Genomic DNA, 25,173 nt, shown 5'->3' with positions numbered 1-25,173 from the left:
TTACACTTATCCTCTGGTGATAAAAGAGAATAGAATTCGCTCTACGAAGCCTCAGAGCATAGGCTGTCAATGACCCATTCACGTAAGAAAACATTCAAGACGTGTTTTAGTAAACACAACATTCATGCACGTTTTTGTTTCGCGTCATGTCATCTTCTTGTCACGTCATCCGTTCTTCACCTTTTTGAGTCGTGCAGAAACGCGCATCTTTCTCTCAAATTTTGTTCGCTGCTAAAAATAACGCTATACGTACTAACAGAAAAGTAAACATATTCACAAAACAAATTTACTTAATGCTTAAAAGGATCAAAGGTTACACTTAAATGTTTTTGTGATGAAATAGAATTCGCGCTACAAAGCCACAAGAAAACATTCAAAGGCAAATTAAGTGAGATTGTGACATTACTGATAGCACCTATGAGCTACATATAGTTACGCTTAAACTGTTATAAAAAATTATTACGCTCGCCATGTGACGCGTTTTAGTTAACACCACATCCACGGCACGTTTCTGTTTCGTGTCACGTCATCCGTTTTTCATCTTTTTGAGTCCGGAGCAGATACACGAAGTGCTCGGGCGTATCTTTTCTCTCAAATTTTATCCGCTGCGCAAAGATAACGCTATACGTGCTGACAGAAAAGTAAACATATTCACAAAACAAATTAACTGGTAATGCTTAAAAGGATCAAAGGTAATACACTAACCGGTAAATATTTTGGTTGTGAAAACTGAATAGCACTGACTACGACCCCTGAGAGCACGAGCCATCAATGACGCAACTCACGTGGAAAACTAAAGCAAAGGGAGATTGCTTTACTTATTGGACACTTATTTAAAAAAAATGCGGAGATCGGCACTTCATTCATCGAATTACCATGAGGTTGCTCGAAGAGCCTTTGATTCTAATAGGGTGATTAATTAAGTCCCGTATTTTTTCCATTGCACCAGAGAGCAAATCGAGTCCAAAAAGTCTGTTCACAAGGACAAGTTACAATATAGGTGTTTCAAGGTTTGTTTTCAATGAAGAAGGTGGCACTACTCTTGTCGATGGTGAGCATACGCAAGATCTCTACAACACCCTATTGCCTGTAACGTTTGTCATTTGACTCGATGTTAACCCTTTAACGATTTTTCTTCTAATCGACAATTGGACGGCAAGCTCTAGGTTTCTATCGGCTGATAGATGGCGAAGGGCCTTCGCCATCTATCAGCCGATAGAAACCGAGAGCGAGTCGTCTAATTGTTTAAGCATAACCCAGAGACCGATCTGTTCAACAAAATAAAGTGGATTATTTATAGTTTCGGTTTGTGATTTAAGCGTTTCCCCTATTACTTACATCAGTCAATAAACAACAACTTTTCACTAGTAAATAGGGTCCTGCGCAAGATTACTGCACACGGGTACGTAACGTCAGACAATGATACATAAGGTATACGTGTAACAACAATGCATGTTAAACTAGCGTGCCTACTGCCCGTCAGGAAAAAAAAACACCATTTTTTGGAGGAAACCGAAAGCAGAATCAGGCACTTAAAAACCTTGAGGGAGAAAGGTTATCGAAACCATGTGAACGTAATACTGCAATGTAAAAGTATACTAAAAAAATAAAATAAACGAAAACCAGAAGGCTGCAGGAAACGCCAATCTAGAATGACTCCCCTTGGCAAAATCCCAGGCGGTGTTGGACACGGTTCACGTGACATTTTTCGACCAATCATTTGTCACCTTGGTGGAAGCAATGGCGGACAATTTTGTCGCGGGATTTTGAGAAGGTCTCATCTTCTTCGTGCGATTCCGGCGAGACTTTAACGGTTGTTACGGATTATTTTATTGGAGCTGGAAGAATAATACCTTGGCCAGTCATCTGTCAAGTTCTGAATTAAGGGAAGCGATGGTAAAGCGTTGTTTGGCGCAAGCGTTCGACGTCGATGAACATTTGCTCCTTTCTTGACAAACAAGGATCAGTACTGTAGATTATTTTTGCATAGAACTTAAGTTAAAGTTGAACTTTAAGAAAAGTACGGTGGGCCCGGGCGGGCCCCGCCGTTTTAACGGTCAAATTTGGACTTGAAGTTGGGGGTTTTTCCTTGATATGTCACTCAGTTCTCTTCCATTTCGCGGCATTTTGCGGGAGTTGATGGTGTGATTTATGTCGATGTTCTTACAGGACAAGGGCTTAATTTGATACTCCCGTTGATGTGTATTTATATTTTAATGTTCACTTGCCATTTTTGTTATTGTAGTGTTTAGATCATCCTTTTGTTTGGCCGATATTCGGTATGTCGGAGCGATTGCCCAGCCACAAACAGTTGAACTATAATGCTCCCGCAGTCCCGGCCGGCCCGCAGTCGACGAATAATTATCCTTCGCTTTCGTTTAAGAACGAAAAATATACACGTATTCCACTTATCCTTCGCGCAACATGCTTTAACAATGAAAAATATGCATGTACTCCACTTATCCTTCGCGCAGCACGCTTAAAGAACGATAAATATATATGTGTTCCACTTATCCTTCGCGCAGCTCGCTCGAAGAACGAGACATATGCATGTGTTCCACCTATCTATTCAAGAAGACGAATATTAAGTGTTTATATCATCATTTTGTTTCGCCGATACTCGGCATATTATATCAAAACGGCCGTTGGGCACTCCAAGTAAAACAACCCAGCGAAAATCCATCAAAACCACGATAGGGCGAACTGCGTTGGCCAGTAGTACATCGACGTACTTCACTGATACATAACTCTGAAAAAACAAAGCGCCAAAGATAAGTTCAAATTTAGCCCGTTTACTTCGATCACAAACATGCAGGAATCGAATAATATTTCCAATAGTCGACGAACCGCAATGTTTCGAATCCAAAATATGAGTTGTTCCGCCGTAAAATGTCGCCTTTATGAATCCAGCAATACGCATCTATGATCTTCTATAGGTGCTTCTAGGCTCGCGAAAGATTTGATATGGATTTCCTAAGATATTTATTTCAGCATTGGAATATCTTCGCACCGCGAGGAGATGTTAACAGATCGGCGATCAGACGATAATAAGTGCAATTGAAAATTTCTTCCGGCATGCTTTGCGAGTCGTGTCCAACACCGCCTGGCAAAATCCTGCAAGCACATGCTTTTAATTCTGATTTTGTCATGGCAACTGTCAAAATTTCAGTGAACCGTGAAAACATAAATTTGATGCTATTCTTCGAACCGCAGCAAATAGCAAATTTTTACTTTTGTGCGCTCCCAAAGCAGTCTGTCGAAAATTAGACCGCGCTTGCGTAGCCAATCAGATTGCAGGTTTTCCTAATAGTCGGTCTCTGGTTTATGCTTATGCTTATTATCGTTCGCCGGAGAACGATGACTATGATCAGTATTCTTAAGTATTACAGGAAATCACTCTTTTCAGAAGGCTACAAAATGGAAGAGACAATTAAAAATGATCTATCTGACTGTAAATCAACTTATGATCTTGCATTACTTCGAAAAGTGTATAATTAGGGTATTAAATCTGACAACTTCAAAGTAGCCTACCTTGGAAAAAATTTGATTTATTTTACTGACATTTTGTCAGTCATTCTGCTACAGATTGGTATTCCATATCTGTGTAGAGCTCCTAGCTCGAACTCTTTTGATTGTATTACTACGAAGAATTAGTTTTCATAGGTTAAATATTACCAGCAATACAAATTTATTACGTCACAATTCCACAGGGGTTTTCCCATCAATCAAAAACCTTTCAAGTATGGAAACAAAATTGTGCTCTAAAACTACATAGTTTACCAGCCTTCAATTCTTTTTTATGCCATCAATATCAGTGGCAACCAGCCACGTTAGAAAAGCCCACGCAGAAAAAATGTTAAAAGATTAATATTTAAAGAAATGTTGATCTTGTAAAGAATCAACCTTACACATTTTAAATAAATGGAAATGCTACACTGTGAATAGTGACTACTGAATTTTTTTCAGTAGTAAGGATTCACAATGAAGCATTTTTATTTGTTTCTCTTGCACAGTAAATAACTATTAAAGGTTTTAGTAAAGGATTGTTTTTAGTCCGATGGACCGATTGTCATCTCATCATCATCATCATCATCCCAGTAGCCATCATCCTCGTCGTGGGAATCATCTTCGTCTGAAGAAAAGATTTTAAGGTATAAATTTTGGTTTCAATTACATGGTCCTACATTACAATAATACATATAATATATTGCACTTTATTTACTACATTACATTGCTTTACGCTATATTTCAAATAAACCACTTCAGACTAATTTATTCTGTTACAATTGAATCATGGGTTTTAGATAAAAAAAACTAGCCGAGTCAAATAAACTTTGCAAACCAGGAAAACAGGTTGTATCTTGTTTTGCATTCATTGTAAAAAGCATTGAGACTCCTTCAGGCTGTAAAATGCGTTTTTAAGTACCTTATTATTATTATTATTATTATTATTATTATTATTATTATTATTATTATTATTATTATTATTATTATTATTAATCTAGGGCTTAAATTTTACACAAAATGTTAGTATTGGTAATCAAATGGTGACGAGCGAAATTAGGAAATAATTTCACGCGAGTTTTGTCAAAACGCTTATAATTATTAGCATTTTGACAAAATGCAGGTGAAATTATTTTCTAATTTCACGAGTATACCATTTAATTACATTTTAATATCATAGATGACAAATTACGCTTGCAATCGTCGGTTTTTGACTGGTATATTGCATTGCAAACTCCGAGCTTTGAAAAGTTGAAAGCATACATTTTGCTCAAGTTCGCAAGGTTTTTTAGTCTTTGAAGAAAACCCTTTAGAGATTCCTTTTTGCTCTTGACAAAAAGTTTCAAAGATGAATCAACCACATTATGACCATAGTTCGTCTTGAATGAACTGAAAACGGTGCCCGTGTAAAACGCTCAAAAAACCGCCCGATGCCATTTATGTATATTGGCTTAAGTCTTATTACATGGCCAAGTTTTATTACATGGCCAAGGCTAGCTGGCTATGTTGTAATTCAAGCGAAAATGTACAAAGTTTAAGCTTTAAAACATCTTTTATTACGGACGCCATCTTGCCGCTAACTACGTTGCCATGGCAATTTTATAATTTCACATGTGAAATTATAAATTAACGTTAAAATTTCGCGTCACAATAAAGGAGTAATTTGTCACCCATGATATTATAGGCAAAATCCCCCTCCCAAGAGAAACAGTTAAAATTATTGCACTCGGACAGGACTCCCTGAGAATCACTGCACCACGGAAAATGCGATGCTGGATGATCACTTTCTGTACACCCACCCATCTCCCCACCGCCCTGTGCTTATCTTTCACTTTAAAGAATAAAAACTTAGAAACAAGATTAAAACCTCTATGTAGTGTTTTCAGAGCAGTGGAAGCTTTATGCAAACGACATATTTATGTATCCTCTCAGATTTCAAGACCAGTAAATTTTGTTCCATAAGTTCATCTTTTAGGTTAGGTTTTGCATACCTCATACTCATAAACTAAGTGGGTCATCCTCGACTACGCTTGTTATGACCACTAGCTCCCCTTAAGTACATTATATTTCGGCCGCCCTTATCAAATATATAGAGGGAAACGAAGCACAATGTAACAGGTTTACCTGAAGAACGCATGACTTTATTTCTTTCACCTATAGCCCGAGCCAGGTTCTCTAAAATTCCTGATTTTTCTCCAGGGTTGGAAGCCGTTGATCTTTCAACCTGCGAGCGTAAGAAAAAGAAGAAAGACTTAATCTGTGGAGACAGAAAGTTATTCAGAATAAAAAAAAACTTGACCTTAGGTAATAAAAGTTGTGATTCTCTAGCTCACGAGAACCGAGTGAAAAAAGAGAAATTGGTCGTTTCTTGAGCACAAAAATTCCTCCCACGATTTTGGATTATTGGGCATACAAATAGAAAAGTGTTTTTACTCGGACTAAGAGCGAATAAATTACCTTTTTCAGTTGTGGTCCTGCACGAATACCGTCTAAAAACGATGCCGGTCGAACGGCTCCCCCTCCATCTGTGCTATCAAATCCTCTCCCACTTCTGTCAGTAAATTGACAATCTTTAAGAGGGGGGAGGGGTGGAGGTTGTGGTGGTGGAGGGGGTGGAGGCGGGGGAGGCACTGATCCGTCACCAGCTTCTATCAGTTGAGGCAATGGTGCAGGTAAAGGAGGCGCTGATCCAACAAGAGCTTCTATCAGTGGAGGCGGTGGTGGAGGTGGTGTAGGTGGGGGTGGCATCAATCCCTTATCAGCTTCAAACAGTAGAAGCGGTGGTGGAGGTGGAAGAGGCATTGATCCATCATCAGTTTCAGTCAGTGCAGGTTGTGTCTGCGGTGGTGGTGGTGGTGGTAATGGCGACATTGGAGTAGGAGCAGCTGTGGGAAGCGGAACAGGCGGGGCAGGAGGAGGTGCCGTGGCAAGCAGAGAAGCCAATGCAGGCGGAGGGGTTGGAGCCGGCGGACGAGCCACAGCAGGCTTTGGCCGTAGGGCTGGTTCTATCATTGGCAAAACACAATAAACAATTAAACTGGTATTATCATTTTTTTACCAAATGGTCAAGGTGGGTAGGTAAAACGTTTTCCTTCTAGTATGAAGATTGAACTTGACAGCCACAGCCACCACCCTAAGGTCCGTCGAAAGTGAAGTTTTATTAGCAACTATTCTCAGTTTTTATTATTGTGTTTAACACCGACGCACCAATTGAGGCAGTAATAAACTGATCATTGCCAAATTACTGTTCTTTAAGTGCATTGCTAGTCAGGGACAGCCTTTTCTAGTCTATTCATCAAAAAGACAAGCCAAAGGTTTGTTACTTTGCAGCTGACCTTAGTACTTATGAGGACGTTCATCAAAGATGATGTGTTCTCTGAAGCAAACAGAGTGGAGTGGTAGTTCACGTGAAAGATAAAAGTAACCACCACAGCCCGTCGTAGCTTCATCACGACAAAAATATGAGAAGAGGCAACAGGAACAAAGGAAGAAAAAGAAAACATGTAAACAACAGTGGGAGAGAAAACAAGTCCTGGATGAGATTGAGAAACTCAAGGAAAAGAAGAAAAGAATGAAACTGGATACAGACTCGCTTATGAAGTTAGCAGATGACTTACGTCAAAGTCGAGGAACCTATGCAGCTTACACTTGTCACTAAGTCCAGCTCTCTACGAAAGGCAGCCAAAAAAGAAAGACTCTTCACCTGCAGGAAGCTGAGAACAAACTAAATAGGGCAAGAAGCTTCTGCAAAAAAATATTTGTCTTGGCCAAGAACAAAAGGCAACTCTCGTATTCTAGCCCTCTGGATGCAGAGCCCAACACAGACGAACTGTAAGACTTGTATTGCACTCTACATGTAAAGAAAATACCACACAAGAATAATTTTGCATAAATTCTGGCTTCATGTAGACTACATAAATTACTTTCGTGTCGTCATTACTTAGTGATGGTGAATTCATTTCAGCTCCCTTGTTCAGCAAAGGACGAGTGGGCTCTTCAAGTTTCCTGAAAATATAGGTCAAATAGTTAGATACATTTTCTATCACAACTGTGACGAACTGTGCCCTACAGTTCACGTTTTGTGATTGCATGCTTGGAGGTCAAGGTTTCACACTTCGTTCAGGCCGAAGTATTGATCTCCCTGAGTTTCAACCTCGGTTCTTGGTTTTTCTACGTTTCACTTTGCAAACGAATACACGGCTTTCAGACAAATTTCAAAAAATTATTTTAGTTAATTAAGCCATAGACATCTTATGTGTGTGAAATGTACTAGTATGTACATAGCGCTTGGAGTTACACATCCGAATTGGTCTGAAAAGCGTTTTGATCAAATTATGTGCAGTTTCTTTCTGACGGAATTAAGATGATACTCCCTTGACTTCTTAATGCAAGGAAGTGAGCCATGAGACTGTGAAAATCAGTGAAAAGCCTGTCAAAATGACAAGGGAAGAAAATGTCCTGCACTGGTGGGTTCGTACTGATCGCTTTTCTGCTAACGCCAACTCAGTCAAACTAGTTTGAGATGGAAAATATCCTGTACTGGTCATGGTTCGTGTATCGCTTTTCTGCTAACGCTGCCCAACTCAGTCAAACTAGTTTTGAGATGGAAAACTCTTTTCTTTGAGCACCAATTTTGCTCAGTTTTAAATTCTGGAAAATGATCTTAAAAAAACTTTTATGAATTGAAATCATACTGTAGCAACCAAGGTTGTTTGAATGAGGGTGGGATGAATTATAGAGCAAACCTTTTTACTTCGTTTGTTGTGGGGTAATTAATGGTTTAGCTATTAGACAGGCCTGGACTTTAGAAGTGAAAACGGCGCATGTTGTGCAGCTGAACTAATTAGTTAAGTTATAACTTACTGCCCAACTCTTGGCTCCTTGTTTTCTACAGGTTGCTTTACGGCACGAGTATCCGACTCGGAAGACGATGTCTGCTTCTTGGGGCTTTCCCTTTTAGTTTGCTGCATCCTTATTGACCGCTCTCCGCACTTTAAAGCTTGTTCCAACATTTCCAGCACGCGTTTCTTGTACTCTGGATCGTGATCTTCGTCTCCACCTACGGAGTTAGCAATCATAAACACATTTCTCTTGGTGCTTCCAGTGACTTCTAGAGCTGCTTCCTTCGAATTCTTTCGTTCTTCAGCGGCGTTTAGTGTTTTCTGGATTGCGTCATCAAACGTAATGACGGTGATGATGGTGATTACTGTGGACATAAACATGAAGTTAAACATGACGGTGATGATGGTGATTACTGTGGACATAAACATGAAGTTAATTTACGTATTTTTGGTAAAGGAAGTAAAAGCAGGTTCATGTGCCCTTATTTATACAAATACAGCTACACAATGGTTGAAAACAATGTTACGTAATGTAATTTGTTTAAACAAAGGAAGCTACTCACTTTCTTGTTTCAGCCGGTCTTGAACAAACTTGATGATTTCTCTGTATTGCCCCGTTTGAAATCTGATGTCATTAGCTTTTATAACCCATAATACAACGTGTATCCGGTCTAAAATTGGAGGCTTCTTGAGTTTGTGAGCTCCAACGCCAGCGGCTTCTGTCTTTTGAACACTATTACTTCGAGTCAACTCATCACCTGGTCGCTCGATGCCAAATAGAATGCGAAACAGCTCCCCTGTTTCAGGAATAAATAATTTCTTTTTAGATTTTTTAATTTTACGTGTTCATCATTTAGGATGCAAAAAAGCCGGACAATGTACCACATTTCGAGAAAAATCAGAGGCGAACAACACAGATCAGAAGCGAACAACACAGATCACTAGTAAATAGTACTGTTCGAGGAAGTCAACCATAATAGTATCGGAATAGTAGACCACGTGACATATTCATTAAGACACTTAGTCAAAGAGATAAGGTCATCACGTTTTGTGTATCTGCCAAATTTAAGAGTTTTTCGGTAATTTCCCCCTAAGCTATGACTATTCTTAAAACTGTTTAGGGCGAATTAGTCTGGATAACTGCCTAAGCGAGCTTGAGCCAATAAAGTGTTCTTTAATATCATTGAGAATAGCATAAAATAAATTCTAAGATTAACAGACAGAAATTACCTTCTTCCTTTTTGTCCAGCTCGAAGAATCCTCGCGTGTCGTACAGCGTGATTTGTGTCCCAGGAATAACAAACGTCTCCAAAATCTTCGTTCCCTCCTTTCCAAAGCTTTGAGTTACAGCCGGCCGCGACTCCAGATCCAAAGAATGGAAGATGGTGTTAATCAGCGCGGATTTTCCTGAACCAGTTATGCCAAATACTGCGATATTCAGGCAGCTACCGTCCATCTCGCCATCCAAAGCGTCATAAAACTTCTCGTACGTCCCGACCTTGTAGTCAAGTATTCTTCTACGCAGATTTCCTTTACTGCAAGCCATGACCGACCGCAAACTAGAACTGTTTCGTTGTAATCGAACGCGTATCACTCGATACGCTTTCGTTTTAGTTCACTTTGGGGATGAACGATGCTTGTGACGTCACGAAGTACTTTCCGAGAAAACTCGATTTTATAACTCCAATTTTTGGGTAGCTGTTGCTTGAAACGAAATGCAAAACATTCGAAACATATTTTCGTATATTTGATGAATTTTTAGTTACAACTCATAAAATAAATTTGGTTTGCGATCGCCAAAACTGCTGCTAAAACAAGTTCGCGATTGGCGTGACGCTTTATTTGGAGTCACTATATGCAAAATTACTTGATTTCCGCTGAATTCGTGGAAACCAAAACAATTTGCCAAATTAAATGAAGGAAAACATTGTTTCCAGTATGGATGAGTAGCAGGCGCCGCCAGAAAGAAACGAAGGAAACCGCAAATGTTTCTATCTTTTTTAGTGAATATTGATAGCAGGATATCAATATTTATATTTATTTTCATATTTATATTTTTGTATTATTAATATAAAACTAGATCACAACGTTTGAAGGAGTCCGGAGCCTGGCTTCTGGTTTATATTCAGGTTATGCATGCTAGTCAAATATAAACGACGTTACAGCAAAAATATGTAGCTGATAGTCACACGTCTTTTCACCAGATTGCAACAAGTTCATCAGCAATTTCGTCAGTTAGCAACAAGTTTCACGTTTAGTTTGGCTGCCTCGTAACGTACCGAGGCGCCGCTTTTACTACGCCGTAGCTTCCGTGCTTTACCCTCTCTCTTGTTGGTTTAATTTGTAGATCTCCTCGATTTTATGCGTCTTCGTCAAAAATCTCAATAAGCGTTTAAGTATGAAGCTGTCAGTTTGTTAGTCTCATCTTCAGTCCACATAGGCGAGGTATTCGCTTTTGGGAGGTCAAACTGTAGTAGTTTGTAGTGGATCTGTGGATGTATGTGACTTGGACCATACTATATAAAGACTCCCCTTATAAGAGCTGCCCGCTGATGAGAGGTATCAGTTGGATAAAAAGTAACGATAAGAAATCGAACCAAGACCCAAACACAATTTTTCTTTTTGGGGGCTTTGGAAACGCATTTGTCTCTGGGAGTCACAACACATTTCCGAGAATTCTTAATTTTGCATTTGCAGTCGTTCACTTTCACTCGAACAACATTGAGAAGTCTTCGAAAATAAGTGAAGTTTATTCTGATTTATTTTTTCCATGCTACTTACAATGTAAGAAAGAATTTATATCTTTCACTAGTACGTTTGTAATCAGTAGATTAGCCGAACTGCTTGACAAGTAAATTCTGTTTCTTTCCGACTTGCGTTACGGTATAGGTATATATTTTCCCGAAATGCAAATTTCATTCCCCAAAACAACGGAGGCTTTATATTCGGCCAAAAATAATGGTTTGAATTTCCGGGAATTTCCGTGACGAATGGAACAGCAATTTCCGGTTGAGTGCACTGGAATGAAAAACGAAAAACCTGTTTCATTCGCAAGCTTTCTTTCAAAACTCAAGAGCCCAAGAACTTCTTAATCACCCTTCCAGCAAGCCATCCATGTTACAAGGCACGAAGTGTCTCTTCACAGTTCACACTGTATGCGAACACTTGTGTTGTATCTCCAACAGAAGGTGATACTGCAGGAGCTTGCTGGGGTTTCAGCTGCTATGGAGGTGTCAGGGTCTTCTGGTGCTCTGTACGGCTTGACAAATGAACTTTTTCTTTGTTGCACTCTTTTAAAAAAAAAAGGAAAAATTTTTAATTTTTCCCCGGGGGCGGAAATTTTTTTGAATATAGAGAAAAATGTATAAAAAAATAAAAAAATCTAAAAAACTCTTAAAAAATAAATATAAAAATTTTTTGAAAAAGGGCCCCCCAAGAACCCCGGACCCCCACCTGGCTAAAAGCCTGCACTACGTCATCAGACGATTTCAGGGTTATTTCTTGCCCTTCTTTTGTCTGAAGGCTTGGGATCAAAGTTGGGAGCTAATTTTCCAGCTGGCTTGGTGTTCTTGACAAGAACTGTATCTCCAGGAGGGTTGCCAACAGAATGGAGTCGTCTGTCAGTATACATTTTTTCCAGCAAGCGTTTGACTACGTCCTCTCCATTCCTTCAACAATTTTGTTGGGACGTAGTTCAGGCTCTTGGTCCTTAGTTTTTTTCCAAACATCATATGCTGAGGCCGCTCCGTTGCTTTTGTGAGGGGTGTCCTCCAGGCAAACAAGAATTTGTCTAACTCATCCTTTCACTCTTTTACCTCTGCCTCAGCTCTCTTAGATGATTTTAGCAAATTTCGGGTCTTACACTCCACTTCTCCATTAGCTTGAGACCAGACTGGTGGTGATGTTCGGTGTTGCACCCCATGAGTGTTGCACCCCATGACTAGCTAGGAATTTTTTTATATTCCCCATTCCCCTTTGATAGAAACTGATCGAATGAGGTGCATCGTCCGACTCCCGTCCGACTTCAGGCTAAATAGATACACTCACTATGCATACTATGTAAAGATTGTCCAATCTTTACATAGAGCCTCGACGGTCTTCTGGGCCGTGGTTGACCGAATGATGACATCTTCAAAGAAGCGGCTGTAGTAATCCACTAATATCAGTAGGTTTTCTGCGGACGGGAGTGGTCCAAGGACATCAATAGCCACATCTGACACGCCTTGCAAGGGTCCTGAAGGTGGCTTCGCTGGTTGGCTTGGCTTAGGTGTCAGGAATTCTCCCACGACTTGACAACCATGGCATCTTTTTGCTATTTGTACATTTTGGGTCACCAGACTTAGGCTTTAAACCAATTTTTCATTTTCACAATTCCTTGATGGCCTTCATGTGCTAAGGGCAACACTTCACTTCTAAGGCTTTGGGAATAACCGTTCTTGTTCCACAAAGTTGTGGACCAAAGCTAAGCTTTTATTAATTGTTTTGTTCGTACTTGGGAGTCAACAGTCGAAATTGATACGAAACTTATTTGTACGAATTTATCCTTTTCCCTTGGGGCCAGTCATTAAGTGCTTATTCCCACACAATGTGACAGGTCTTCTCGGAAGTTTTGGGTAGTTGTTTACGACTCTTTTTCTGGGAAAATGGACTTCCGTTTGAAACTTCTTAAGAAAAAAGACTGCGTCAGTTTTAATTGTTTCAAGCGAACCAAAGCTAGCAAAAAAAATAAAGATTGTAGTTTAACAAGAGCTAGCTAGGGAGCGATATCACAGCCACGCAAGCTCCATTTCTTAAGGCATTTCTTTAAGGCAGCGGAAGCGAGGGTCACGGGGAAACAAAACTTTCTGTTTCTCTTGGGTCCACTCATTAAGTGGTGTTTATATAACACCGACTCATAAGGGTTTCTGAAACATGTAATTATCTGCACTCAGCGTGACAGATTTTCTCGGATCTTTAAGACTCTTTTTCTGGAAAAATAGACTTCCGTTTGTAACTTATTCAAAGAAAGACTGCGCTTAAACTGTTTCAAGCTAACCGAACCCAGCAAAAGGGTAAAGATTGAAGTTTACGAATTAAGCGCTAGTGTCGCCGATAATTTGTTGAAGGCAGCGGAAGCAAGTGTTTTGGGAAAGAGCATCCGCACACAATGTGACAGATTTTCTCGGAATTTTTGCGCACCGAGTTGTTTACGACTCTTTTTCTGGGAATATAGACTTCCGCTTGCAACTTCTTCAAGAAATGACTGAGTTTTAAATGTTTCAAGCGAACCAAAGCTAGCAAAAAGAAAAAGAATGAAGTGTAACAAGAGCAACCTAGGAACCGATAATAATAACCTTTTAATAATATCTTTTTTATAATATTTTAAAACAAGCAAAGCGTCGACGAGGCGAAGACGGGGGGGGGGACATTGAGGATCTAGGGGAAACAAAAACGTAGGTAAATTTTCTTTTGGCTGAAAACGACATGAGTTTATTCATTGAAATAGTTAACACTGCGCAGCGCCTTGAGCTCTCGAATACGCATTCAGAAATATCCTACTTGGAGTCAAATCCCGATATGAGTACAAACAAATCGATTAATAAAAGCTTAGCTTTTTTCCACAACTTTGAACTGCTTCACCACACGTCCTGATCACGTGCATGTAAGTTCAAGGTTCGGGTTGTTGTCGTCCCAGTGATTTTTAAAACAGTTGTTTGCAGTTATACAGTCTTACGCGCGTCACGTGATGCGTTCTCGTCCAGTAGAAAACTGCGTTTCAGTCGGGGGTATAACAATAAGTGCTTATTCACACGCAGCGTGACATATTTTCTCGGAACTTTTGGGCAGCTGTTTACGACTTTTTTCTGGGAAAAAAGACATCCGTTTGGAAGCGAACAAAAGCTTGAAAAAAGATAAAGATTGTAGTTTGAGAGGAAGGAACGATGTCGAAGCCACGCAGGTTTCATCTCTTTAACTGTGATAATATTTACGAGCTAAGCATCGTCGAGAATTTGTTGAAGGCAGTGAAGGCGAAACTTGGCTTTGAATTTTCGGTAGAGAAACAAAGCTTCACTCTCTCTGAAATGTCTGAGTTGAGTACAAATGTCATACCTAAAATGCACATGGATTTTGCAATGTTTGTCGTCCATGCACACGAATCTCGTCTCCTAATCAACAATGACAACTTGGAATATGGCTACGCCAAGGTTTACAGAGCTTTGCTACAAGCAACAGGTAATTAGACCGTAAAGCACTTTTCAGTATCTCAGCTGCTCTTTCGTGGGTCTTCGTACCATTGTATTTAGTAATGCCTTAGTGCAAAATTAATGAAAAGAAAGCCTTGTCGAAGAAACCTTCCTTAACATTTGAGGGTCAGTGTTACCGTTCACGAGGTCTGTAAGGTATTTACTGACAAAAATCAATTACATGTATATCGCTTTCCACCGTCCACTGACCGTTCTGAGAAGAGAGTATCTTTACGTATTTCTTCAGCCATACGAAACATCGATCATAGCCGTAGATCGGTACAAATAATCGATCCAGATTTTCTGACCATAAAATATATTTTGCTTTCAAGGAAGGTTCCGATCAAGCCAGGCACAAATATGCTAAATGTATTGGAAACGGCTGCGCCATTTCCAAGAATACAACTTGTACTGGTCTAATGTCCAAGCTATTGGCATCCTTAACCATGTACTGAATTAACTTGATTTTTGCTGTTAACTGATTTCTTTTCTTTTTGTCGCATCGCTTCCTGAGCACAATTTTTTCTTCATCGACACAGTAGCATAACAGTAAAGATAGCTTCTAACACAGCTGAACAACACAACACTTTATTCGCTAAGCATCTTGGGTACATATGGTGCGATAGCTTAACACAACTTCCGGTTATGTACAGTAGTCTAAATATATTACACACACCTTCCTAGTTGTGTTGTGTTCCTAGTTGCGGAAGATCACTTGTACTGAAATGTAGACTTTCTATGTCGACACATAACATTATTTAGAGTACAGACTTGCACACACAGTTACTAATCTATAACAAAATGACTTTTTCTGGATAAACAACGCCACAAAAATAAAACTTAAGGTGGATTTCCACTGACGCGTAAATATTTACGCACGTAAAACATGCGTAAAAAAAGATACGTTGGCAAATTTCCACTGTCGCGTAAAAAGTAATAAAAAGCGTTTCTTTTTTACGCGCGTTGAACGTACGTAAATTCCCGCCATCATGAATTATCATGTTGGTGAATAGAGTGTGTTATTGGCGGCCATATTGGAGGAGTGAAACAATAAATTGTTTTTCCTTTGGGAAAAAAATCATTAACATTTTTATGCAAATATCTTGTTGTTTGACTCTTCCAACATGGCTGCCATGAAAACACTTTGTACCACACGCTAGTAAAAGAAATGCGTGAATATGAACAAGAGGCATTTTATAAATACTTTCGAAAGACACCATCAAGTAAAAAAATAATTGAGGCGACCTTCCCGGATTGCCGGTTCAAAGCCTGCGTGACCTGACGCCAGGCGTTTTCTTTCACTACGTACTGCGTTCGTATAATTTGGTTCTGTTCGGACTTTCTCGATGAGATGAATGTTTTCCCATGTAAATTCGACGGCGATTTAAAACAAAATGGTTTTCCACATGGTAAGTGGTGTCATGTGACAAAATCCAAAAGTATGATTGGGTAAGTCGCTGCGTAACCGCAGACAGCCACGAAAAAAGTTAAACTCGGTTCAACTTTTTTCGCGACCCCAAAAATCGCTACGTGCGTATACGTTGGTGTCACGTACGTAAATACCTAGAAAAACACGTGGCATTGGAAATTGAACAACGTAAATTCGACGCACGTAATCGCGCGCGTTTTACGTGCGTTTACTTTTATTCCGTGCGTTTACGTGCGTCAACAGAAACGCGACAGTGGAAATCCACCTTAAGAGTACGTAAAAAGAATTCAAAAGCTTCTGAAACCTGGACAAAATTATGGGGGAAAATAAACTACTGTCAGTGTATCCTCTTTAAATTGGAAGTCTCGTGTTCATATGCAGGCGGCCATGAAAGACACTTGTGTGTAAGAAATATAGAAGATCCATTCAATATTCTAAATTAGTTGTATTTTTTGTCGGATCTTGTTGAGATAAAACGTTTAAGATAGCTCTTATCGTCGGTTGGACTGATTACTTGAAAATAGGGGGCGGAATGTTTCATGTTTGATGTTGAAACTTCAGTTCAGGACTATCATTCTCTTCTGCACTTTTAGTTTACTGTATTTCAAAAAGAATTGTTTGTCTGTCCGTTGAGTAAAAATGATGTTATTAAGATTAATTTGTCTGTACGTTTTAGGCGAGAAAGTCATCGTTGTGATTGGAGGAGATGACAACTACAAGAACGAAATTGAGGAGGAGCAGTCTGTTATCTCTCGCTGGGCCTGGAGAAAAATTGCTCATTCGCAGGTCAAAGAAGAGTTTATTGATGGAAGAAAAAACTTCGTATTTTCTTGGAACAAAAAACACAGAGCGATTCACGAGGAAGCGCTACTGCATTACTTTGATCCAAACAAGAAAGGACTGAAGTTTGAATATCAACCACTGCAGCAAAGCCTTGAACCAGACCCCGAAACAGCGCCACCAGGCAGGGCTACAGAACCTTTCAGGAACGCCCCAGATGAAAATCCCGAGCAGTCACCAAGCTCACGTGAATCAAGGGCCGGTGAAATGGATTACAGTGCCGGAGCCAGAGCTACTGGTAAAACTCAGACTGAAGGTGAGAAGCATTTTGATTACGTTTTTTCTATCTACAAGAAGATTGAGAGTAACTTGCGATGGAGTAGCATTCCATCTACGGGGAGTGGCAGTTAGTCTGGCGCGGCCACTTTATGTTATATAAACCACAAGACACTGTTAAGCCCAAAGGTTTCATTTGAAATTAATGCTACGTCAAAAACAAACCCAGTGTTTGAAACATTTGAAATGAAACATTTGTTGAACTCGGCTCTCCTCTAAATCTCAGTTTGACCAAACACAAAACACACACAACCCTTGGGTGTGGCTCGCCTCAAGCCAAGCGCTGACCAATCCGAGATAAACTAATTGTTCTAATTGAGAGACAGTGATTGGCTCCTTCTTGCTTGTGTGGTGGGCCAACAAACGCTGCGCACCAGCAAGAATACTCTTCACCAACGGATACTCTGTAGGAGAGGGCTCGCCACCCGACTGATGAATCCAAGCAATGCTATGAACCGCTGACTCCAGGAGGGACGCTGTCTTCGCCTCAGTCATCAAATGCAAATAAAGAGCAAAGTGAAAAGGAGATGCAGGAAAAGCAGACAAGCCATGATCTCGCGCCCAAGACTTCCATCTTATGTAGGAAGATGAATACTTAGAAGAAGTACTAGGAGCTCTGCCAGCCAAAGCCACGTCTGGAAGAGAATTTGCAAGAGAAGATAAAATATCACCTTGCTGGGGAGCAGCTGCCTGAAGGTCCGTCCACATAGAAAAGTTGAAAACATCTACAAAACAAGAGAAGAAAAAGAAAAACACACACAAGAGAATGACCAAACTAAACCAAAAACAAAACAAAACAAAAAAAATACCCGAACGCTGAGTTAGCGAGACCGAGATGAAAGACCTATTCATCACACCCGAATATAAATATACCGGCTAATTACCCACATACCAGTGCACATGCCTAATCAAACATTAGATACCGACGAGAGCATATTTTCCTGCTAATTCCGCAGTCAAACGCAGGAAAATACTATTACCGCAAAATATTTTCATTTGTCAGTGGCGAGTAGAAAAATTGTTGTTGATAATTGATCTGCGATTTATTTCCTTTTTGCTTGTGTGGAGGTACGGTGGTGCAGGTCCCTTGTTACGTGTCGGTTCCAGTTTTCCAAAGTCAAAATGCATTTATTGGAGAGGTATTCTCCCTAATTTTCGCATGAAAATTGCTTTTATCTTTTCAGAAAAACTTGAAATGTCAGAACCGGGCAGTGCCACTGAAACTGAAGAAAAACCAGTGGATGGCAAATATGGACAGCCATTGAGAAGTCGCTTGCAGAAAGATCAGATTCTGACTAAGGAAAGCACAAAGGGCAACAAAAACCTCGACATTGGTGCAACCATATCGGAAAGTCAGCCATCACACCCATACGCCGGCACTTCGAATTCTGGCTTAAGGCAAGCACAGGCTCCAGTAAAAACCGTAATGTTAAATACACGCCTTCGTTATGGTAGAATCTCCAATCGACGGGATGATATTTTGTACTGGGAACCTGGTTGGGTTATACCGGATTACATCGAAAAAGATCTTTTTCGTAAACATTCCAAGACATCTGACGCCGAGCTTGTTATCCTCTCAGATGAAAAAGACATGTTAATATGCCAGGTGAATGAAAAGAAATCATCAAGTCATCAAATCCAGCCAGAAGGGTTTCAACATCCACATTTAGCTCCAGGTGAAATGATAAAGCTCAAAACTCGTATGTACTGTGGACACATCTCTTTTGACGCCAAAGATGTTGAAATTTTCGCGAAATCCTGGCGAGTTCCTGAAGAGTTGTCTAGTACATTGTTGAAAGAATACTGGACGACTCCAAATGCTAATCTTTTAATAGTCTCCGATTCGAAGGGCAACGTGAGGTGCATTGTCCAAGTTGGGACTTTCAATAAAGTGTTTAGTTTTCTAAACAAAACAGTAGGAACATCCGTCTTTATGTGAAAACGAACTAGGACGCGAGTTCCTAATAAGTTAGTCATCAGATTGTGGAGTGAATATCAGACGACTCCAAATGCTTAGCTACTAATAGTCTCCGAAAGGCAACTTGAAGTGCATTGTCCAAGTTGAAACTTTTAATAACGTGTTACAAATTAGCAGTGAGAAAGCAGGAAACATTTTTATATGACAAGCGTTTCCAACTAGAATGTCAGTAGCTTTTAGAAAAGCTGCAATATAAAAGCCCATTCCTTTCTATTTAGTAACAACGTTTCAAAAAATAAGTTACATTAATATTGTTGCCCTTACCAGTGGAGGAAAATTGGCGATATAGATATTTCACCATATTGTTGTAAAGTGCTGTAAGGAAGGAAAAAATTAAGTACAATTTTAGAGTCAATGTACGGTATAAGTAAACTTCCGGTTATAAGTCCCCCCGCTTATAAGCCCCCCTGGTTGTAGGCCCATCTTCCCGGAAGCAAAAAGAAAAAAAAAAACAACCGGTTATAATTATAGGAAAACCGAAGGCTAACTATGTTAGTGTGAAGTGTAACTATCTATTTATCGTAAAATAGTTTATTTGATTCCACATTCTTTATGAAAGGGCGTAAGGCCGGTATTTGAAATTGTGTGTTTTAAAGGGTCAATTATGCCAGTTAAGACAAAATTTGGTTTGTCTTGCTTTCTTTCTTTTCGTGTTTTGACTAATCAAAAGAATTGCTTACAAACGTTAAACTTTACGAGGAAAATGTAAGTAACTAATTTGCATGGGAGAATAATGATGCAAAACAATGTTAAATCCGAGTTTGTGAAATCCAAGGTTGTATTGTAATTATTTTCTTTTATTAATAAAAGCGTCGATAGGGTCATTATTGTTCCTACAAATTCTTACCCGGCCATGAAGCGACCGTAAATCACATCGCTGACAAGACGCACGCTAACACGAACCACGTGAAAACTTTTTTTTTAAATCCCTAATGGCGGATTTACCAGTCTATTGTTAAATGCTTAATGGAAAAAAAATCGAGTACAAACCTTAGCAAATCTCTCACAATCAACTGACATCCATCATAATTTATAGTCAGTGCATGAAGTCTCTGACATGTCCTTTATTTAGGAGGTGTGGTACCACTGATTGAGACGAAAAGTGTCGACTAAGATAGAACTGAAGAACAAAGTTATATGGGCATGATTTCAAGACTTTCAACTGTTTTTTTTAAATTATCTTTATAATCATTTTAACATCTTTACATACATACATCGACTGACATTACCGACTACGTTTTATACCATGCCATAGAAAATACAGCCAATCAGAATGCAGGAAAGCCGTTGTATATTCGACGGTATTCAACCCAACCTTCCCATCGTGCGCTGCGATTGTATTCTCGACGAAATTTAGTAAGCGTATTTTCTATGGCATGGTATAAAATAGTTACTCAACACTTTCTCGTGGTATACTATGGAATATCCCACTTGTCACTTGTATTTTCTTGGTATACACACTCGCCTAAAGGCTCGTGTGTATACCGAGAAAATACAAGTGACTCGTGGGATATTCCATAGTATACCACTCGAAAGCGTTGCATAACTAGTATATATACGTTGCACTGCATTGCATTACATCACTGTCATTAAATAAATAAAGATAAACGACTTATACACACTAAAGAAGCAAAATCTGACGACACAAAGCGACGCTTTCGAGTACAGGTTTCCATCGTTCTTGCTTACTTCGACGTAGAATTTTCGTAAAACCACTCCAAGTCCTCCGTTGTGGCTGGATCAGGGATTTTTTTCTCTTGAATATACGCTTTCAAAACCCTCCTCACTTTCGTTGCTTTTTTTCGTGTTTTGACTATCCTTGTCTTCTATAACTTAAATATTTTTCTCTTCGTAATGCTCAAATTTTGCGGCCATTTTCGCGCTTTCAAGCTCCTCGGCAGTAAAGCCGTTGTTGTGTGACGTCAGCGATCCTTGGGAACGAGGTTGCAATCTGTTAATCATCATTGGGAACGAGGTTGCGATCGGTTAATAATTGTTGTTTATTCGATTCAATGATCAAACAAAAACTTTCGCCTGCAAACAAAAATGTCGCAAGCATACTCGGTGCATCATTTCAAGCTAAATCATATTTTTTCTTTGAGTACTGAGTTTTTTTTTTAAATTTTTTTTACAGCTGTTACAAACAGTTTCGTAAACCTTGTGGAAGCGGAGATTTAATTCTTGTGGCGACGCTTCGGAAGATAAAATCACGCGAGATAAAAAAAACCTTTCGCTCGCAAAAATATTGCAAGCATAATCGGCGCATCGATTTAGTCTAAATTGTGAATTGTTTCATTGACTATAGAGGTTTTTGTTGTAATAAACATCTTCGCATGCTTGTAGAAGCAGATATTTAATTTTTTTGAATGTCAGACGCTCCTAAACAACGGAAGAATAAATCCGTCTCGAAGTTGTCATGGCTCCAAAGTTCAGAAGTTTTCAAGACCTGTTCACTGTTCAATTCAGTTCCCATTGCTTTATCCACCTTCGCCAGCACTCACTTTCATAATGAAATTTCCAGTAATATTAAATATATTTGCCACATAAAAGTTCTCACATAAACATTGCCTGTGTAAATGCAGCTGACGTTTTAATAATAAAATCTGCAAAAAACTCTTTCTCTTTAATCAGCTACATCGTTGACGTGAAGTAATACTTTTGAGTACAAAAAGTACCCGACAAGTGTCGGGTGCTTTTGAAAACCAATAATATCGTTGTTTTCTGTGTTGCTTTCATAGAAAGGGAAAAAGCCTGGAGGAGAGATGAAAAGCCAAACGTAGAACCACGGGAGATACAGCTGGCGATGAAACGATTGCAACAACAGGTTGATAATAAAATACGCGTTTTAAGCGAAAAACGGAAAGCAAACGAAGAAAACAGACAACACGAGGAACACCTAAGAGAGATGCAGAGAACGGAGCTTGAAGAGGAAAAGAGAAGACAAGAAAACCTGAAACGTTTGCAGTTGGAGGCAGAACTCTGTCGACGCCGGGATGAACTGTTCAATTACAGATTTAGAGAAAAGACTAGACTTGATTGGAGTACAAATTGAAGATGTAACCCAGCTAAGGATCGGAGTGTTTGACGCCTGTGGATCGGGAAGAACCTATTTTATCGACACGTGTGAACGAGCTTTGAGACAAACTGAAAAGTTATGCATCCCGGAAATCACAGCGGCACAGGGAGGGATCGACCATTATACTTGAGGACTACCTGCCAGAGATGTTCTTCCACTTGGTCGACACCAGGGGATTCTTCAACTACAGTGCTAACAAAATTGCCGAGTTTGAGAACATTCTGTACGGAAAACGCCAGTCTGGTGATGAGATCGTTTATTATGGAGGTGGACAAGCCAGCAGTGCAAAAGAGATGAATCGGAACCCAGCATTTGGACAAAGACTACATGGGGTCATCATTGTTGTAAAGGCTCTCTAGCATGAAGAGGCTAGTAACATTTCTATTCCATCCTGATGGTATGTTAGTCCATCGCAGGTTTATGTTGTTGTCTGGTCTTTGCACGTTATACTGTGTGCACTGTTGAAATGCTCAGAGATAATAGCTGTATAAGCTACTCTGCAAATCCCAGCCGGGGTAAATAAAACTGATGGATGGAATGATGAATGCCCAGCATATAAATTTATAAAGGAGGAGTACGCAAATATTGACCATTTCTCAATTCCTAAGTGTCTCTATTTACTCTTTTTGCACGAACCAACAAAATTGTAGTCTATTTTATTGATTTTATCAATTTTACCAATTTAATACTTAATTTGTTATTATTCATGGTTAGGTATTTTTAAATAGTTGTAATTTATATTTCAATTATTTAGTCGAGGGCCACAGGGTTATCAGTCTACGACTGTAAGGTGTTTTCCCCTCGTTAAATAAAGTTACTTACTTACTTATTAAATTTGCCTGTACCCATTTATACACCTGGGCGGAGAGGAGCACTATAAGAGTAAAGTGTCTTGCCCAAGAATACAACGCTCTGTCCCCGGTCAGGGCTTGAACACGGACCGCTCAATCCGGAGTCCAGTTCTCTGACCAATAGGCCACCATGCCAACCAATCCTTTTTTTTTTTTGCACCACCGTGCCACCCTAAAGTGATAGTCAGGAATAAATGCTATCACGCCGAAAAAAGTAACCAGGCATCGTGCTCGTATGACTTGAGTTTATGAAATAAAAAAAAAATGGTTTTCGCCGTTTGTTTTAATTTTAAAACGGTATATGCTCTTGTATATCATGCATAACGTGAGTATATTTGTGTCGGCTAAAAAAGGCAGTTACCCAGTGAACTAAGTAAGGACAATATAAAGTAACAATGACGGTAACAACTAGGCTAAATGAAATCAATATACTGAGAAATCGGAATAATAATAATAAAAAAATGATTCTTTTGGGCATCATGAGTGAGGTCGAGCACAAGATTAGATAATAACTTTATTAACGTGTCAAAACCGCTAGCGCTAGCATACGATGTATGCTAATTGGGGACATCTAACTACAGTTAGATGCCGCTGCAGGAAAGGCAGTCCGGTCTTGACGCTGCTAAAAATTAAACTTAGAGCTATACACAAAATAGAACTATTCATAGCTAAGAAAAGCAAAAAAAAAAAAAAAAATGAAACTATGCAAGGCTTGGCAACTTTAATCACTATGCAATAAAGTATTGTTGTGGTATTTAGTTTTAATGAACCAAAGTTACACATAGGCGAATAACGACAGTAATCGAAATTGTTATTCTTTCTCAGTTAGATTTCCTTTTCGTAATTTTTTGTAGTTTCTATCATGTATGCATAAATTTTAGTTCGACGAAATTGTACATGCGTTATTAGTGTAATGGGGAGAAAATAAAATGTCTTTAATGTACAACTTTAATTTCCTGGTAACATTTTATTTTTTTTTAATTATTAACGCTGTTATTAAAATTAAAGGGACTATGTCACGAATTTTAACAGATTTTTGAACAGCCAAAATTTATATTTGTTTCGTAGGAAACTTAAAAATAATGATCCAATTGCTATTTTAGAGCACTGAAACTGTTTAAAAGCGTGTTTAGTTTTATTTCTATCCCCAAATAAAGGTTATATCTTCAGCTAAATGTTCGAAGATAATGTTATTCATGGGTAAAGTTGCCTACCACTTACTTCAGAACAGTTTAGTCCAAAAATCTGGGAAATCCCCGCGACATAGGCCCTTTCAACACCATTGCCATTCACTTCACTACGAGTAGTGGAGATCGTGATTGCTACTCTATCCTTATAAGTAGCACTCGCAATTCTCTATGAGCCGGGTAATAAGAATGAGCAATACCCACAAGCCTATCCGGTGACCGATACCTAGACTGTTCACAGTCCCCTATTTTTCCGTGAAGTCGTAGAGATCGATCGTTCAGTCCGACGGGCCGCCATCTTGGTTTACAAGCATCCCGCCCCGCCACCCACGGGATTTTTGCACTCTCCCCAGTTTTCGCTCGCGTTTGTACCCGATACCCGGGGGCAACATCCTATAGTGGGCTTACCGGCTAAGGTATATAAAAGGGAGGATACTAAAACTAAGAAAATTAATGTGGAATGGGAAAATGAAATGGGAAAACTAAAAATGGGAAATTATAATTAAGAAAAAAAGAAAAAGTTCAAAAATTAAAGAAAGCACCGGTTCTCGTCCGATCGTCTCGAGCGGGGGAGCGGGGCGAGAAAGTCGGCATAAATTATAGCAAGGGCAGTCGCTCTGCTATAAATTGACGAAATCCTCACAAGTAAATCCTGTGCAGCTGATTCAGTCGTTCCAGCAGCACTGAACAAAGAAGGGTGGACCGCTTATTCAGGATCTCCAACGGCTCATATACAATCAGCCCAACAACGTTGAAAAAATAACAGGGGGCAGCTCATTCAATTGCTCAAACTGCAGCTCTAAACAAAGAACGGATGAAGTCGTATTATATTGAGTACTACCAACAGCTCTAAAGAAAGCGCAGACGGCAGCTCATACAAACAATGCAACAGCGTTGAACAAAGACTGACAGAGGGCAGCCCATTCAGTTGCTCTAACGTTGCTGAACAAAGAACAGTGAGCGGTTT

General features: G+C 39.5%; 2 protein-coding genes across 2 annotated transcripts; one reads left to right on the top strand and one right to left on the bottom strand.

Annotated features, from left to right (window-relative positions):
• Positions 1-3,528: 3,528 nt before the first annotated feature.
• On the bottom strand, positions 3,529-10,005 carry LOC144663021 (uncharacterized). Its single transcript, XM_078523953.1, has 7 exons — positions 9,576-10,005; positions 8,909-9,142; positions 8,368-8,710; positions 7,445-7,509; positions 5,962-6,509; positions 5,629-5,728; positions 3,529-4,132 (listed from the first exon to the last, which is right to left on the bottom strand). The coding sequence occupies exons 1-7, from the start codon at positions 9,889-9,891 to the stop codon at positions 4,050-4,052; spliced, it is 1,689 nt and encodes a 562-aa protein (XP_078380079.1). The 5' UTR covers positions 9,892-10,005; the 3' UTR covers positions 3,529-4,049.
• A 4,168-nt stretch (positions 10,006-14,173) lies between these two features.
• LOC144663028 (uncharacterized) lies at positions 14,174-19,916 on the top strand. The gene is made up of 3 exons (XM_078523961.1): positions 14,174-14,558; positions 16,675-17,094; positions 18,299-19,916. Exons 1-3 carry the CDS (start codon positions 14,267-14,269, stop codon positions 19,051-19,053), a joined length of 1,467 nt encoding a protein of 488 aa, XP_078380087.1. The 5' UTR covers positions 14,174-14,266; the 3' UTR covers positions 19,054-19,916.
• The last annotated feature ends 5,257 nt before the right edge of the window (positions 19,917-25,173 follow it).

Source organism: Oculina patagonica, chromosome 8, assembly GCF_052425735.1.
Source record: "Oculina patagonica isolate OP01 chromosome 8, crgOcupat, whole genome shotgun sequence".
NCBI lineage: Eukaryota > Metazoa > Cnidaria > Anthozoa > Scleractinia > Oculinidae > Oculina > Oculina patagonica.
The sequence above is the reverse complement of the archived record's forward strand: the minus strand, read 5'-3'. Positions and strand labels throughout refer to the sequence as shown.